We start from the raw sequence: 18,485 nt of genomic DNA, 5'->3' as shown, positions 1-18,485 counted from the left end.
TGAGCCCCCATCCCCCTCACTGCCCTTCACCCTCCCTGCTAATCCCTTATCCTCCAAGCGATCTGGCTCTCTTCTTTACAACACACCATTCCCCTGACACCCTGTGAGCTTATTTTCCTTCATATTTTAATGTTAATTTTTATTTCGTTTCCCTGCAATGTGTGCTGTGACACAGTTCTACAGGTAGGCGCTGGGATAAAACCAGGGACTGGTGTGGAATATTTTAATTAGTACTAATTAATTGTTGTTCACTGTAGCATTGCTGTTTAAACTTAAAATAGAATAAATGGAAAACTGTTCACAATACTAATATTTCTACAATAATTATTCTGTTGAATTCTGTTTGGACCCATCTTTTTATGTCATGGCCACAAAAAATTCTTCCCATTTCTTTCTAATTTATATTATTTTTAGACAGAAAACAGCCCTGTTTGAAAAATACAGCCCTACCACTGAATTCAATAAGGGCAATGTTCAATTTAACTTTATTTATATAGCTCCAATTCACAAAAAAGTAATCTCAGGGCACTTTACTGAATAAAGTCAAGACTATGAATATGTATAGAGAAAACCACACAATTCCCCCTTGAGCAAGCCCTAGGCAACAGTGGAGAGGAGAAACTACCTTTAACAGAAGAAACCTCCAGCAGAACCAGGCTCAGGGTGGGCGGCCATCTGCCTTGACCGGTTTGGGTTAGTGGAAAGTGGAGAGAGAAAAGAAAAGACCAACAAAAGCAACAACAAAACATCGGGCAGGTTGGTAGCTGCAGACTGGAAAACACACAGCTTCAAAGCCGGGGGACACCTGCAGAAAGGGACAGAGAGAGGGAGACAGAGAAGGAAAAAGACAACTACGGGAGAAAACACACAAAGTTACACACAGTGGTGACAATTGTGGGGTGAGAGGAGAAGAGAGAGGTTCAAGAAATGGAAAGGAGTGCATTGGGGGGTGGGTCCCCAGTAGTCTCAGCCTAGAGCAGCATAACTATAACTAACTATAAGCTTTATCAAAGAGGAAGGTTTTAAGCCTACACATAAAAGTAGAGAGTCCCAAATCTGAACTGGGAGGTGGTTCCACAGGAGCTTGATAGCTAAAGGCTCTGCCTCCCCTTCTACCTTTGGAAATTCTGGTAAACACAAGTAGGCCTGCATTCTGAGATCGAAGTGGTCTACTGGGATGATATGGTGCTATGAGGTCTTCTATATATGATGGACCTTGACTGTTTTGTTGACACACATGGTGCCAGTTACAGGGAAATCAGCCGTCTCCTAAATATGACATTTCTATACCATTAAACTGCTAATCGATATATGTTTTTTTAGAGAATATAACCGCAACAGGATATTTTCTATAAAATAATAGTACATTGACATTTACCATTTACTGGCAAGTCATACAGTATAACTAAACAGATTAATAAAACATTTTCAGATAACTTATTTATTTCTGCCATAATTTTCCATCTTGCAGTAAAACAGCGATTTTGTCGAACTACAGTGTTACTTAGCTTTTCCCACTGCACTCTTTAAGTTTACGGCCTAACAAAAAACATTTATGTCATGATATGTCCATGTGTTCATTTATTCAAAACATATATTGCATCATCACAAAATTCATCTACTAATTGTCCCTACAAAAATCATAATCACAATTGCAGTTTAGTTGCTTTGGTATATTGCTTTCTGGAGACAGGTGTGAATGGATCCTCCAGTTAACATAATGTAAAACTGGGTTCACTTCAACCCACTAACACACTAGTAGAGAGACTTGTGTGTGAAAAAGAAGAGCAAAGGTCCAGACAAGAAGAACAACATAGTTTATGCAGCAAAATGCAGTGAAGAGTGTTCAGAACTCTACATTGGAGAAACCAAACAGTCTCTATGCAGGAAGATGACCCAGCACAGGAGAAGCCCCTCAGGACCATATACAGCAGTATAACTTAATGTAAAAGACAAAGGGCAAATGTACACATTTTAGACAGAGAGGACCAATGGTATGAAAGAGGAGAACATGAAGCCACAGTGTCACAGGCTTGGCGGGCGATGCTAACCAGTTCTGACAGCTACAGTAAGACAACTAAAGAAACCCAGGAGTACATGAAAACATGAATGAGAGGGACTTAAGAGTACTGCTTTTAAGGAATTTCATAAGTACACCAAGGTTTATGGCAACAAGGTGTTATCATCGCTGATTAAAAGCAATGATTCATGCACAATCTCTTGAGAAAATTAGAAGTTTGTTTTAAATTGCCTGAGTTCAAATTGCAGTTTGGACCAACTAGTTAAGTTAGTTACTGTATATGAAAGTTAGTTATAGTATGAAAATTAGCAGACAAAAGTCTTGTGTTGCCTGAGAAAAAAAAAATCACCAAATATTTAAAACAGGGTATAGACATTCCTTCTCCAAGAAGGATTAAGACCAATTCACACATTAACCAAGAAGGCCACACAGAACGATCCTCCCCAATGGGGAAAAAGTGTGTTTAGCATGGTAATCATCATCAAGTATGACTCTGCCCTACTCTCCCCTCCATATTATCCATCTAACAAGCACATTTAGGCCAGGTGAGAAACAAACGCTTATACAACTGGGTCCCCTAGCCAACTTTCCTTCGACTGAAGGAGCTACTTGTATGAGTAGCAAACCAGCTGAAATGACTCAACCTTAAAAACCATAGATTTACATTTGCTGCAGTGCAGTGCAACATCACATACGGACTTGATGAATGACTAATAATCTTGAATTCCCATAATTCCATTGCTAGAATCACAGTTGTCTTGACATTAAAGATAAAATAACTGCAGACATGATAAATATTCAGACCTGTAAAAATCTCCCTTTATGGTATTATACACTGTGCAATATTCCATCTCCACCTGAGGGAAAAGGGCACATCCCACTGATGGGAAAACTCAACTCAAAGGTTCACTGAGTTCTATCCATCAGTCCATTCACTCTCAGGTCCTCTTTTAATCCCTCACCAGCAATCAGACAGGCAGACAGACTGACACTGCGCAGACAGTTGGCTGCACAGACACATACAATGTGAGAGGCAGCAAAAATGCATTATACTTTTATTACACTATCACTGTCAGTGGAAGGATGAAGGATCAGGTGTTTACATTAAGATTTATTGCAATTTTGATTTATTTAGAGACCATTTAGAGAGAAATTCTGACAGGTTTGTCTATAACCTCACAGATATTTCAACATCAACTTATATAAGACAGCATATTGATAATATTGCAGAGAAAGGTTGAAAGGTCTGAAAAAGTGTCGTAATGTAACTAGTGGAAATTTTAATATACTCCGGGAGGAGAACAAATACAAATTATAATTGAAGAATTTAAGGTCACTTGCAAACGTCAAATAAGAAGAGCAAAAGTTAAATGTTGACACGGTCCCCTGGAAGCTACATCCACCCCACCCCCGCCTGTTCCGCCGTTCTGCTGTGTTGGCCAGGCAGATACGTGGGGAGCCAACACTAGTTTGCTACTGTCACCCAGCTGAATGGGAGTGAACACTCGAGGCCACCATTTAAATGAATCAGATCCATCACTGTCTTCAGGGGAGAGGAGTCTAAAAGTACAGCCTAATGCATCAGAGGTGGGGAATTCGATGGTTACAGCATATCGAGGCCACGTCTCCCCATGAAAATTGCATTGATTTCATGATTGCATGGTCCTGTGGTCTAAAGCATGATCATCTTTGTTAGAGCACAGCAGTAGCAATAGTTAAAGCTTGTTTGACGTGGTTTATTTGCAAAACCAACGTGGCACAACAGTGACAGAACTAGTATCCTGTTTCTTCTACTGTGTGTGATGTAACTGAAAATCTTCTAGCTGAGTACGAGTTCGAAAGTTGTAACACATGGATACAAACATGAAACTGCTTTAAACCTTTGGTCATTTTCTACATTAACAGAATTTTCAACCATCCTCAACACAGACACTGAAACCAACAATAGAATTCCTTACCTCTATTAACATTTAGTGTCCGTTTGGAACCTGGATTAGTTTATTAGTCTGAGCTATAGACCCCCAATGTTGTCTAAAAGGATTTAAGAAAAGACAGACGTTCCACTAGGTGAAATGTTAATACATTCCAAACTTTGATGTTTAAATACTTTTTAAACAAATGTTGTGCCAAATTTTCTGAATCACCATTATGCTGTGCGGGGGTCTAAAGAATGCCAATCAACTGCACATGCCCGAGGTCTCTGGCAGAGCTATGGTGATTCAGAACATTTAGGAGAATTTTATTTTAACAATCTCTTACCCAAGGTTTTTGAACAAAGAACCATGTTACCTAGAAGACTGTCTTCCTGTGTTTATAATCCTTTTTGAAGCAGAGGTCTTTGGCCAAGACATATAAACTAGTCCAGGTTATAGAATGGTGGACATAAGAGTGGAGATAATTCTTTCTTGGTTTTATTCTCTATATGAGAATGTTGAAACAATGAATAATAATGTTATCCTTTATAAAATGTGATCTGAACTAAGTGACATGTTCACTATGTGTAAGTTCTTCACAGGCACAAGCACAAAAATCCATAACCTACGAAAACATATACTTCTACACAATGCCCAAGGTCTCACAAAAGGTCTTTTGCTTTGAGCAGGATTTTGGAAGAGATCTGTGCACACGTGTCCTCTCACCGGTGAAGACAATGTTTCAATAGGTTGGTACTACTGTTGGCCCATGATTAAGCCCCTGCCCGAGGTGGAGTACCTTGTCTATTTTTGCTGCTATTAAAGCAGTAGCAGTGAGTGGCCTTTGCCTTGGGTTAAAATGAGAATAGTTACCAACCTTGGAAACAAACGCAGTATGATTAAGGGTATTTTTAAGCCGAACGAATGAGTGTGCTATGCTGTATTGACACAAACTGTTTCCTCAAGCCTAATTCAAAATCTGACAAGCATGGACACTTATTGCCTTTTAAATGCTGACCTAAATTTGTCAAGATTTATTACTCAGTCAGGTCACAGGATAATAGTGAGCTGAAGATGCAATATGTCAAAAGCAACAACATCTAGATCAACAAGAACAAGATCTGTTTTAGCAAACTAGTATTGCCTTAAAATGGACAAGCATTCTTTTAATACTAGAAACATAAAATGTGAAATCATCATTTTTGTACCACTCATGACATTTAAAGACATAATCCTGTATATGTGTGACATATACTAATGCTATAAAAATACTACGTTAGATTGAAGAACCTGCAATAGCAATTATTCATGTGGCCAGACAAAATATATTGGAAATGTTGAGCAATGTGTGCAAGTGGGGTGAGAAACGTTCTAGACTCACTTCCAGTGTAATGTCAAATTCAGGATCATCATCATCATCAACAACAACAATTGCATACAGTAATACAACTAAAAGGACCAGTGATAACAGTAACATTAACATGCACTTCATCAAACCTTGGGAAAAGCATTCAGGATTTTTCATTACAAAGAGGATTATTATAAAAAATAAACCTGCAGCAAGTGAGTGGTGGATATAGGTTTAATTATTCCAATAAAATGAGCTACATTTAAAGTCTAGCTGAAGAAAAAGTTTTTGCATGTGTTATGTATCCCTCTCTCACTTCTCCCTCTTTGCCTGTTTATGAACTATCGCTCCAGTTTCACAGTGTTGCAGCAGCCAGAGCAGTTCGTGACATATCTAAGATATTTATCACAGCAGCAGCTAAAAGCAGACAGGCGGATGATACGCATGCTTGTGACAGTGTTTCATTTCTCTGATTTGAATTCACCGCACGATCTATGGATATGCTTCTCTATCCATTTATGATGTTATTTATGACGGAGATCTCCTGACTGGCTGTCTTGAGGCTTGCTGTCCTTCCTGCCATGCCACTACAACTTGCCAGTGAAGCACTATTAATCAGAGGAACAAAACCATACTTTCACCACAAAATCTCTTTCATCCTCCCTGTCCGTGTTTGCCAGCAAACTACTTAGTCCGTTCTACAAATCTAGAGATTAAGTTGAATTTGTACCTTTTTTTTAATGTTGTGTTGCTCTGCCACAGAGTATGAGACTGATCTGCCTAAGGATGGCAGTGCTATCACTCCAGTTCTATGCTTCACACTGGATTCTCCCCATTTCATTTATTGCATTTAACTTTATACTTTTGCTTTTTACTCTCATTGACTATTTTCACACTTCTTAGTCCTGCAGCCTCAATTATGAAAATTGAATGCAAAACCACAAGCCAGTGCGAAGTGTCCTGTGTATTTAGTCACATAAGAAACATGTTTTGAGTTTCCTGTTTTCTCATTTCCTGAAGCCATGCAGAGTTCTGTGTTTGTGAAAATGTCCACTGGTAATCTGTTGTTCCTTAACAAACAAATCAGTAGCGATGCTTACATTTCCTTCACTGCTTCTGTCTTGATATGCATGGCAGCTAATTAATATCATGTTGTAAATTAAGGGAATCTTAACAGGCTTTTAAAATATGAAGTACAGAACAATAACAAGGGAGCGTGAATAGCGGTGTGGGAAACATTTTAAGGCTTTTTTCTACAGTTTTTTGACTTATTAGAATAAACAAAAATGGTGACATAATCAGAGTTATGTCACTAGACTTAATATCACAGGTTGACTCAAAACGAACAAACCAAACTTAGCACCTCTGAAAACAGCAGTTGTGTCTTTGAGAATGTGCTTTGTAAAGAGGACTGACTAAGGATCAAACTCTACCTTACTCGGCCATTTTACAAATACACCATTAGGAAACATGGTTAGGTAATGGACTGGCTGGAACCCTGATTTATTATTGACGAGACACAGGAGGGAGTACAGGAGAAAGATCAAAGCAGCAGACGCTTTATGCTTTCATTTTAGCATTGTTGCATCATAGGGAATTGCAGTCATGGTAGCATAGCTGACTCCACGAATAGTCGACATGGAACAGCTTATGCTATATCTAAGAGCACCAAGGTATACTGCTTAGCATGCCACCGACTCTGTTTGTTATCCATTCCAATAGTGTTGCTGTGAGTCACTAAGAGAACATTTATGTAAAGAGACAAGGGGGAAGGAAGTGGCTGGACCTAACAAAAGACACTCACTCGGATGCGAGAAGTCCTGATCGATAGAGCCTTGAGAGAGCTATCAATCAGGGCCCTGGCCTAGTAAATTATGGTTTTATTAGTATTGAGCTGACCACTGCTGGGAGAGATTTTAAAAGACTGAAATGCTGGCCAACAACAGAGGCAAGACGAAGGGAGGGAAATCTGTGTTGACCCCACCTTTGTCTTAGTATGGAGGGGCTGGAGTCCAGTTAAATCATAACATATCGTAACATATGTACCTCCCCTGTTGTCATGGCAAATGAGTCATTCGTGTGCTGCATTTGATAGAACAGCCCCTAAAATCAGTGCCCAGATTGAAAAACTCACGCCAGATGCTGATGCTCTGATGTCATGCAACATGGCATATGTGTCCAGAGAGACTGGCTTCAAATGGTGAAAAAAATCCTCAACATGAAGAAAGGCTGTTCATTCTGGACATATAAGTAAATGCCATAAATACTAAAAATACTATGGTGTGGAAGTTCGAACTAAGTTGAATCAAAAAGTGTGGCAGTCTCTTAACCATTGATGTGTTTTGCAACTAAAAACGGGCTCCCTACCATACATCCATGATAAGAAGAGGAGTTTATTCTAGTCAACCATGTTTGAGTGCGACTGATATCATTAAATACCTTAAACACGGCAATAGAATAGGTAGGGACAAAGACGTACAATGGGGCATTCTGGGAAATGCAGGTTGTGATGATGCCTTATATTCTTCTGTAACTGAACTGAGCAAAGTAGATCGCAGAGCAGGATAAATGCAGTGCTGCTGGGCCTGATTTCTGGCCGATCTCTGAGGACAAACTAATTTAGGAGTAGCAGGGGAGACTCAATTGGAGCAATTGAGAGCAAAATATATTGAATTTGGTGGCTGAGTGGGCTGCTTGGTCATGGTAGAGGACTGAAGGAGGTGAGGAGTGTGTTTTAGTGCCTGAAAACCCATGGGTGGCAACAGGATAGTGGAGTGGTTAGCGCTGCCGCCTCACAGCCGAAAGGTCCCCAGTTTAAATCCATGGGCTGGTAGCAGCCTTTCTATGTGGGTTGTCTCTGGGTATTTCAGTTTCCTCCCACTGTCCAATGACATGAATAGTTGTTTGTCTGTGTTGGCTCTGAGATAGACTGGAGACCTGTCTAGGGTGGAACATGCCTTTTGCCCAGTGACAGATGGGAGCAACTAAGATAAAGGATGGAAAACCCATGGGTTGTTTAGCATCATGCATACATCCCAGAATACATATACACACCCATCCTCATCACTTTACAGCATTGGACTTCATCTGTGATGTTAACCTGTTGTACATACAGTATGTGGGGTCATTACAGTGTGCTTGGAGTTGTCTAACAGAGGATCATCTTCCCTTCACAATTACACCTTCAGATCTTTAGTGAAGAGATGCGAAGCAGAAAGAAGAGTATCTGACTGATTAAAGTGAAGGGAGAGAAGGGACCGAGTCAGGACAAAAGCCAGAAGCACTCTGAATTTGCTGACAACTCTTTGAAGTTTGAAGTAAAACTGATAATGTAAAAACCTTGTTAAGTAAGAATATTAAAAAGCTGCTCATATGAAATCACTGAAACATAATCCATCTTCATGTCTGCTGTAACATTGTTACACTGCCCTCTGAAGCACAGAAGGAACAGATGACATATGGAGATGTTTATTGGATGGATTGTTACAAAAATGTCTTATGGTCCATAGAGGCTGCAGAACAGACTACTGGTTCATTCAGTCAAAACTACAGAGTTTAGTTTAGTTTTAAACAAAATATTAAACACACACCATATGCTAAACCAACATTTAGCATTGTTACTGTGAGCATGCTTGCACAATAATGGTGTTTAGCTGATAGCAAACGTTAGATTATTCATTCTACAATGCTGTACTGATTAATTAATTTGTTGTATGATCAAGACTTGTTGGTGTTGTGCTCATTCCCTATCTGTTTCGAACTCCATAAAGACCTGGGAGCTTACTTTTAGCAGCACTGTCATTAAATGAGGGCCTAGTGGGATGTGAGAAGCTAATGAAAGTGGCCTATCTAGGCAGCAGAGAGGTGAGTTGTGCCTGTGGCAGGATGTGGCAGCTTAAGGATTGTAATTACAGCATTATGGTGGAGGTTGACTGGATTAGAGGCACAACAACAGGCTGAGACCAGGATAGAAGGCCAGGAAATGGCCATGGACTTGACATTATTAGCCTTGGTTGACGGCTTAAGGCCAGTCCTGTCAACACACTACTTCTCCTTCACTGAGTACCCAAGGTCAGGGAGATGCTGATGCACCGGCAAAACACATTTGTGCCTGAGTCTGCACCTACATATACATGTAAATACAAGTTACACACAGTCTCTCTCTCATTTTATTCACTCATAGACAAATAAAAACATTACCTTGCTACCGCACAAACACATTTCACGAGTCCAGTCACTGGTTACCAGCTGATGTTGACTGGCCCATTGTAAGTATATGGTCTCCACTTATATAGCGCTTTTCTACCTATTGGCACTCAAAGCACTTTACACTGCTTCTTATTCACCATTTCGCACTCACAATCACACACACACACATAAACCGACTGGGGAGCTGCTATGCAGCTGGCCAACACTCACCGGGAGCAACTAAGTTGGGGTTCAGTGTCTTGATCAAGGACACTTCAACATGTGACTGGAGGAGCCGGGGATTGAACCAACAACTGTGAGATTGGTGGACAACCGCTCTACCTTCCTCCACAGTCAGTTTTTGCTATCATCGTTCAGGATAATCCACTCTGGAAATTACGAGATTAGGAGAAATGATATAGAATAATGTGATAGTAACATGTTTGAAGAAATGGCAAAAAGCTCACTTAGAGACTTAGAGTTTAAATAAACTGAGACTTAGCAAGTTGAGAAGTCAGCAATAAGAGAGAATATGTATAGAATATAGAGAACCAAAGCATTAGTATGCACAGAAGCAGACATAATTAATACTGGATACACAAAGCTTAAATTGCTGCATATTTGGATATCCACCAAGTTAATTCCAAAGTATATTTACCATAGAAGCCAATGAATATTTTAAAACTAAGCCAGTTCAGAGATAGATAAAGTGACACAAGTGTCTTTCTGCGATCTATTTCACCTGATTCTATAAACAGTTTTCAGATCATTTTGTCCTCATCTGCTCCCTCTCTACTCAATTTCGTCCACACATTACCCTAATTTCTGTCTCAGATCATCCAACTTTATTCTTGTCAGTTATTGAGAAGTCTCTGCCCAATCTATAAAAAAAAAATATTTAAAAGTGTAGAGAGATGCTGAGTGTAAGAGAAAGAGGTGAGTAAAATAAATGTTAATTTCAACAATTTGAGCCTTATTGAGTCTGGATCATCCAGGGACATGCTTATATTATTAAGGCTGGCAGTGGCCATGGCTCTTATAGTAATTGCATTGACCCAGTCCCACCATTTCACGCACACACATACACACACACAAACACACTCTCTTTCCTCATCAGCACGCTGTCCTGATAATGTCCTGCGCTCTCAACCTCATTAAACCTCTCATTTATATTAAACAGTCGATAAGTCTCTCCACCCTGGTATGTGTCTCCCAGGGCAGGCTACTCCCACAAGCAGAGAACTTGACAGCACCCACACTTTACCAGGGCCTCAGCTACCACCCTCACATAGTTACTCTTTTTCTTATTAATTTTTCCATTTGCTTAGTGAAAAAATTCCTCACCACCACCTTACTTCCGTCTCTCCTCCGCTTTCTCCTGTTTTTTATTTTATTTTATTTTTTGTTTCATTGGTGCTGTTGTTGTCTGGTCTTTTACTCCCCTTTCTCTTGGCTGGGAGCCAGAAGAGTGTGGTGAGACATCAATATTAGCCAGAGCCTCCTGGTTTAAAGTATGCTTGAGGTAGGGAGTGTGCAAGACTGTCTTATCTAGCTGTGAGGGAGCTATCTGTAATAGGTCCTGTACTGGGAGGACTTCTCCAGTGCATTCCCCAGGATGCCCACAAGCTGCTATTAAGAAGTGTGGGAAATAAGGCCCGAGCTTGGTCTCTAACTCTCTGTATGCGGATTGGATTTTCTGTACTTCTTGACTCATTCTTCTTTTTTGACTATATCCTAAAAATAGCACATTTGACAAAGTATTGGCCGGCGTTCCGCTGGTCCCGGAACCAAGACTAAGAGCTGAACATGCAGCCCATCGAGCCTGAGACAAGCAGCAAGTATTCACTGAGCACAGTAACCAGCAGCAGAGCACGCTGACAAAATGGCAAATGTCACTGGTTTATTTACTTGGCTTCATTTTTAGAGACAGCTGTCTGTTGGCCTATAGGAAATCAATAGGAAAGCTGGACCTTTATCCAGCTTGGACTGAGAAAATACGGACATAAGCCAAGATGGACACTGAAAACCTGCTTCAATGTTTCTAAACTATTAATAGAATTTCATTAGGTGACATATGCTGATATCTTTTTTCTTGATATTTTTTCTTGTTTTCAAGTTTGAAATGCAGATTTTTTTTTTAAATGGCACAAATGTAAATGCAATTGTAAATTTTAACCAGAACTCTTTTTTCAGTACTCAAAGTATATGTAAACTACAAAGAAACATGAGTTCTGAGTTTGTCTCACCACAATATAATGCGTTTTAATAAGCAATATCTGAATAACTTTTCAGTACTCTGAAACACTGGAGACATGTCGAGGGAAGGATTAGCAGGTACTCATGTCATTGTAACAATAATTGGAATTTTGAATGGGGTTTTTACTGGTTTTTCATTATTGTTTTTTAGCCCTGACCAAAGAACAGTGTAACCCCACGTAGTTCAGAGGCTACATTCACAGATATCACATTTTGACATGTACAGTGTGCGTTGAAAGTAATCAGCCATTTGCTTTACTCTGACCTTAAGCTACATGTTACACCCAAACGGCCATGTTACATTTTCAATTATAATAATTTAGTTGACACAAAATTTGCATTCATTCAGTTCAGTCATTCACCTTGGTGAATACAGTACAATGTATACTATTACAATTTTATATTGGGCCTTTAATGATAAACTGTTTATGTGCCTATGAGAGAAGTTTGGTTGGTACTTTACATATTTTTAAACCATATCCTAACTCTTTATCTCTCTTCCGATCTCTATAGGAAGACCCTGGAAGCCCCCCAATTTCCGAGCATTCTGTGAACTCTCTCAGCCATGAGCGTTGTATCTCTCACACTTTGTATGAAGCCACAGAGGACGTCTCAACACCACGGACTAATGTAATCAGATGCATTGGTGAGTCATTCCACCAGTTATTCCATTCTTTTTATTTGCCACTCTTTGTCTTTTTCACTTGCTACTTAGAGAAGAGGATTCTTTTCTTAAGAATTCTGCCTTAGATCTGTGAAGTTAGACGTTTGGACTGTAAACTCAGAATTCAGATTTTAATGTCATAACTCAAATTATTATTCTCTTTTTTATTGAGGCCCTAATCCTTTTTCTGTAGCTACTAGGCTAAATGACTTCACAAATTTATTTTTTTCTTTGTCTGGTCCACATTGACCTTGATGAGACATGTCAATGACCTGATAAACTCATTATATGTGTAACATTTTCTTAATTTTAATGTCCCTTCCTTCCACTGTGAAGTGCTTCTACTACCTCGTGAAGTGCTCGCCCCATCCCATATAGCCCTACATCTCAAGCAATGCTGTTTCATGATTTAAACCACTCAGTGATTCATGTCAATCCCAATCCTACCCAGCTTCACTCCGTTCCCAACTGCTTTCACCCAGGTCAATTCCCATTCTACCCAGTTAGCATCAGCAAGCTGAGATCTCTCAATATTTCTTGGAGTTGGCATTTTAGCCCTCCGCCAGCCTGCATTGTCATCACAGCGGCCACAGACGATTCAGACACAAATATACACAGAAGCTGAAGGTGGTTGCATCATTGTACAGTGACGGTGTCTTTGTTGGTGATGGTGCAGTCTAGTCGTATGTATATCTACAGGTTTTCTTGCACACTTTTTCTCACCTTACATTTACCCCCTCCAGATTATTTTGTCTTTATTGTTTGACCTTTTTGGTTGTTCTCCCTCCTCCTGTTCACACCATCATTCTTTCCCCATGCTCCCCGTCTCCTTACTTTTCTTCCTGCTGATGACCTACCTACTCAGATTTTCTTCCCCTTTTCTCCAACCTTGTCAGCCTTCCCCCTCCTATGCTTGGATAGAGTAAATTTGTAATCTGTCAGTGATCTACACTTTCTTCCTTTCTAGCCCTCTCAAATTTGTTCTCATGTTTCTTTCCTATTCCCTCCCCAGCATCTCCCCCCAGAGCGGTGCCACTCTGCCACTGATCAAAGAAGATCAGAGGCTGTGTCAGAGGCATCTGATGGTTAATTAAACCTCCAGATCAATAGGGCTTGCCCCTGACACTCTGTCTCCTCTTCCCTTTTTTCCTCTTCCATCGTGTCTTACTCCTCCACCCCAAATCAAATGTTCTCAAATTGGCAGGGTTTCCCTCTCAGTTGGGTTTATTTATGCCACTTGCTTTTCCACTTAGTCTTCTCAGAACGCTGCTGTGATTATAAGCGGCAGCTGTGGGCGTTTTGATGGAAAAGTTTTGTGCCATTGAAACTACAAGGGTACCCAGCACTCATCTTATTCTGCAGAGTAGGAGTCAAATGAGTGGAAAAGTTTTAGGGGTGGAGGCGTTGAAGGTTTGTTCGTTGGAGTTACCACATCTAAAGCTCAGTGGAGTCTCAGAGCTCCAACTCTGATTGTCTCACAGCAATAAAATGTCAATTCCTTTTCTTCAATGTCTTCAGGCTGTCTCTGAGTTGCCCTCATTAACCCATGCCTACATTCTGCGACAGCTCTTCGTCTCTTTAAACTGGCACCGTTTTGGTATTTAAATTTCTGATGCAACCTGAGTTTAGTTTAGCTACTTTACTGCAACAGAACACTGCCACTCTGAGATGGGAAATGCAGACATTTGCTCCTTCCCAAGGGTTAATGATCATTTGAATTCAGGCAATTACAGCTGCACAGCCAATCATTTCTTTTCTCCACTGACCATGTAATGATGAAGTTTTATTTTGTTTCAAAGACTGCATTAAAGTACAGGAAATATATAACAAAAACTATACGAAGACTGTCTATATCTCTGTTATCTGCAAACAAACCAGTGGAAGTGAGATGTATTTACCCTTGATCAAATGTCAAAAATGTACCTTTAAAGCAAACAAGGGCAACTGTGGCACAGGATGTAGAGCGGGTTTCCACCAATCCTACAGTTGTCGGTTCAATCCCTGGCTCCTCCGGTCACATGTTGAAGTGTCTTCCAGCTGAACCCCAACTTAGTTGCTTCCAACCCATAAGTGTGTGATTGCGAATTGGTGAATGAGAAGCAGTGTAACGTGCTTTATATAGGTGGAAAAGCTCTATATAAGTGCAGACATACAGTATGTTGATCTAACTCATATTTTTTGTTTTTTTGAATTTAAGGGGCCATGTTATCCTTTTTTATCCTTTATTTCTCATTTAAATAAATTTATAGTTTTCCTTATTAAACAATGGCAAATTCTGCTTGCTCTCTTTTCAAAGTTAACATTTTCAATTAAAAAATGAATAAAACAGTTTCAGAATAGTAGTGGAGTCAGAGTAGTGGAGTGTTTAGTTGAGCCCCATGAGCCTGTGGTAGAACAGGCTGGTGCTCTACCACTGTGTGTTTCACCCCTAGTTCCATCTGCCTGCAGGCTTTCGCATATTGGCCAATAAGAACAGAGTGGGCCCTAAAAGAGATGGGAGCTAAAACAATATATTTCCAAAAATATACTGCCTGAAAGCTCATTATAAGAAATTCAGCAGTTTTTGTAATTTTAATTTCTCCAATACTATTCCAAGTAGAGCCCCAGCATACAACTATAAACCTGAAATGATTTATAATGTGGTTCTATTTAAGGCAAACTTTAATCATACAAGAACTAATAATAATGATATAACCTAAAACAATGGAAAACTTATTACCTGGTGTTTGAAGTGTGGCAGTTGTGTTTACAGGACAGATGTTGAAATCATCTCAGCAAGGTCAGGAAGAACACAGCCAGCAAGGCTTGACTGACATTTCAATTTTGAGTGTATCTAGAGACGTTAACGTACTGAATCATGAAGGCCAGACGTGAACTTTTGGATGCGGTCAGACATATCTGCTGCCGTACACACACACACACACACAGATATTTGAGTACGCACAGCCATGCTCACGTAAAACCTCTCCATCAGTTTGTACACAATTTCCACTTATGTGAGCCTTACATTTCTCCTCAGGGCAAATAGTCTTTACTGACAAAACTCTGAGGCATTTTATTTCTTAAAAGCCAGTGGAGAAACTCTCTAACCAAATCAGCTGCTCTCCTCCGCTGCTTCATTATACTGCCTGTGATGTTATAAATGGACAATGACACAGAGGAACATTAGATTGAATGCTTTTTCTGCAGAAGAATTAAGACCTGACTTTCATTGTGAGTTATTGCAAATGGTAGCAGGTCAATACAGTAAAATTGTAAACTATGCTCTGTATTTTCTCTTAAAAAAAGAAAAGAAAAGAAAATGGCTGCCATGTTTACTTTAGCCAGCTATTGATTAGCCAGTGTACTGCTAGTGACAGGCAGCGTGTTGCCGTTCCGAATACATAGTATTAATACGTCTAGTTTGTTGGAGCAGATAGTTAGAATAGGATGAAATATAAAAATTAAAATAACCACGGCAATAGCAAAGAATAGCTCAAAATACAACAGGACACAGGTACAAAGTGTACATTGTCACCGCTCACATTCAAAACTATCTGCTCTGTGGCTGTTTTTGTATTCCACCAATCAATAGTCAGAGGTAATTCCATAACCTGTTTCGCTTCAAGCCATGAAATACTAGATATTGGGACTTTTGGCTTCACATATACAAACCATGTATTGTCCTTTAATGGTCCTGAATTCGCAGCTGGCAGGTGGTGAACATACAGCCCACTCTCCGTGATTCCCTGCCTAACTTATATGACTTCCTAATAACTTTTGTTCTTTTATTCTTCTGCTTCCCTTCAACCTCCGCTATACTTTTTGCCCTTTTAGGCTGAAACAATGGAGACTCAGCAAAGATTCTTTCTCACTCAAATATGGAAAATAATGGAAAGAAAAAAGAATAGGTGAATAAATGGGACGGAAATACCAAACTGAGTAAAATCCCCCTGCATTCATACAGTGTGACAGCAACAGCCGGGGTTCAACGCAAAGGTTGTTAGCATCACACTCTGCTTGGGCTTCCGCTCAGTCTAATTGAAAAGTGCCAATGGGGCTGTGGTTCACATGCTGGGGTGAAAATTGAGGCCTGTGGACAAATGCTTTCTGTTACTTTTTGGCCAAATGCTTGCGTAAGACTGCACACTTCAAAGTGACAAAGAAGTTGAAGAGTTGTGAGAGGAGGCTGGAGGTAAAAACCAAAACCAAACTCATGCTGTAGTCACATAGAAAAGTAGGTGTTAACAGGATGTTCAACTTAAGGCTTGACTTAAGATCTAGTCTCTATCAATCTCCCACAAACCTGTTCAATTTACCTTCTGTTTTTGCACAGTACATGCTTTATAACCACATTACTCACATGCAAGTTCTGCGCAGAAGTATTTTAAAAATTAGCATGAAAAGTATAGATAACATCATTCCATTAGCACCTTGGACATTTTAAGATATAGTTATGCAAGAACATGAATGTTGGTGTACCCATGTCTTACTTACACTAATTACGGTGTAGGAGTGTATTGACGGTGCCTCATTGATCCATCACATTTGGTGACCTCATATTATTCCACCATACCTCTACCCCATGTGGACCCGACCAAAGGTTTAATAAAAGTATAAGCATGCAGGTCTGCTAAACTATATTATACTATAAACTTTAGTATACTATATTTTCTCTTAGTTAACAATAATTACAGTTCACAGCATCACATATTCCATAAAAATTTTACTTAGCTGCCTTTCAATTTTTTTATCCAGCAAAGTTACTTTTGTATTGATGCCTTGAAGATGAATCATGCCAACTAGACTTCTTTCTAATTGCTTTAAAATGTTCCACTACTTATTCAAGTAGCCTCTCCAGTCTTGGAAGAGTTAGGCTTGATTTATGCTCCTTTGTTAAATCTATGCTCTGTTGTGATCAATTATACGTGTGTGATGGGCTTTCAGTGTTGCGCTCCAATTAGTTGGTGGTGCGTGTTTTGTGCCACCGTATTGAGTTTCTTTAGCCTCTTTCAAACATATGGTGGAATCTTGACTTTCTCTAGACTTTAACTGGAGACAGTGTATGTAAGTGAGATGACCTGGAGATTATTTATCCCGGAAACCCCCCATTACAAATTCCAGATTTTGAGAGTAGGCTTCTGCGTGTATAGATCATTCTGCTCTGTCCCGAATTATCAGGACGATTAGATAAATGGACAAATGGAACCTGTTGACGATGTTTTGAAGCACCACACATCTGGCACTTTTTCCAGGCACCATCCTCGCTGAAATCAAGTGTATCGAGTTCCTCATGTGAGAATGCTTCTTACTTGGACATGCTCTGCTGTGTGTTACATGTGTGAAATAATAACTCTGGGCAATGTCCGGTCCGAATGTTATGGACATCGTCTGGAGTTCATATGTGAAAGAGGCTTTTTGCACTGTGGTGAGTTGTTCTACAATAGTGAAAAGTGGATAATGTTGAGTTGTAGCTGTCAAATTGCAGTTCCTTTCACTGAAATTACTGCAATGCAGGAAGGGAGCAGGTGTCAGAGGAAATGTTCATACAGGCACAAGGATTAAGTGGACCGGTCACAATTATTGCCCTTTGCCACAATTCTATACAAGTTACATTTCTGGGGAGGTTTTACATTTCAGTCTATAGCAAAGGGGTCTGCAAAGGGTCTGTAGCTAAGGGTCTGCCAGCCAATCAATTAAATGTCCTGATCAATTGTAAAAATCAGGGAATTCCTTGTGAACATTGATTTAAAGAAAATGCCTCCTGGGAGTTTAAGGCTTTAGTTTTCATAGGTTTGTACTTAAAGCCATTATGTGCTGCAGTCTATGAATGGGTATAAAGGCAGGGGATCAACTCCCAATCTTTGCTCCAGCTAGATTAAAAAGCCAAGGTTTCACTGAAAAAAGAGGGAGACAAGGAAGAGAGAGGTAAAGAAATTGTAAGCGTGTGTGATGGACATAGATGAGTAAATTGTGTGGAAGAAAGAAGATGGAGTAAAGCTATTATTGTGACCCCCTCACCTTACAGCTCAATGATTCAACGGGCAATGCTTGGTCAGAGGGTTGAGAAGAAGGAGAGTGAAGCCTGAACTGTTTGGATGGATGTCACCAAGTGGC

General features: G+C 39.9%; 1 protein-coding gene across 9 annotated transcripts in view; it reads left to right on the top strand.

Annotated features, from left to right (window-relative positions):
- LOC137104607 (partitioning defective 3 homolog) overlaps nt 1-18,485 on the top strand; it is a 343,094-nt gene that overhangs the window by 180,495 nt on the left and 144,114 nt on the right. For all 9 annotated transcript variants that reach the window (XR_010911721.1, XM_067486037.1, XM_067486038.1 and 6 more), the window contains one exon: nt 12,239-12,371. Coding sequence is in view for 8 of the 9 variants with exons in the window: in XM_067486037.1 (XP_067342138.1) it covers nt 12,239-12,371 (133 nt within the window). In the remaining variant the exon portion in view is untranslated. The remainder of the gene's footprint in view (nt 1-12,238; nt 12,372-18,485) is intronic.

The sequence above is a fragment of the Channa argus genome, chromosome 19, assembly GCF_033026475.1.
Source record: "Channa argus isolate prfri chromosome 19, Channa argus male v1.0, whole genome shotgun sequence".
Lineage (NCBI taxonomy): Eukaryota > Metazoa > Chordata > Actinopteri > Anabantiformes > Channidae > Channa > Channa argus.
Note: the sequence above shows the minus strand (reverse complement) of the source record. Positions and strands in the feature narration are given on the sequence as shown.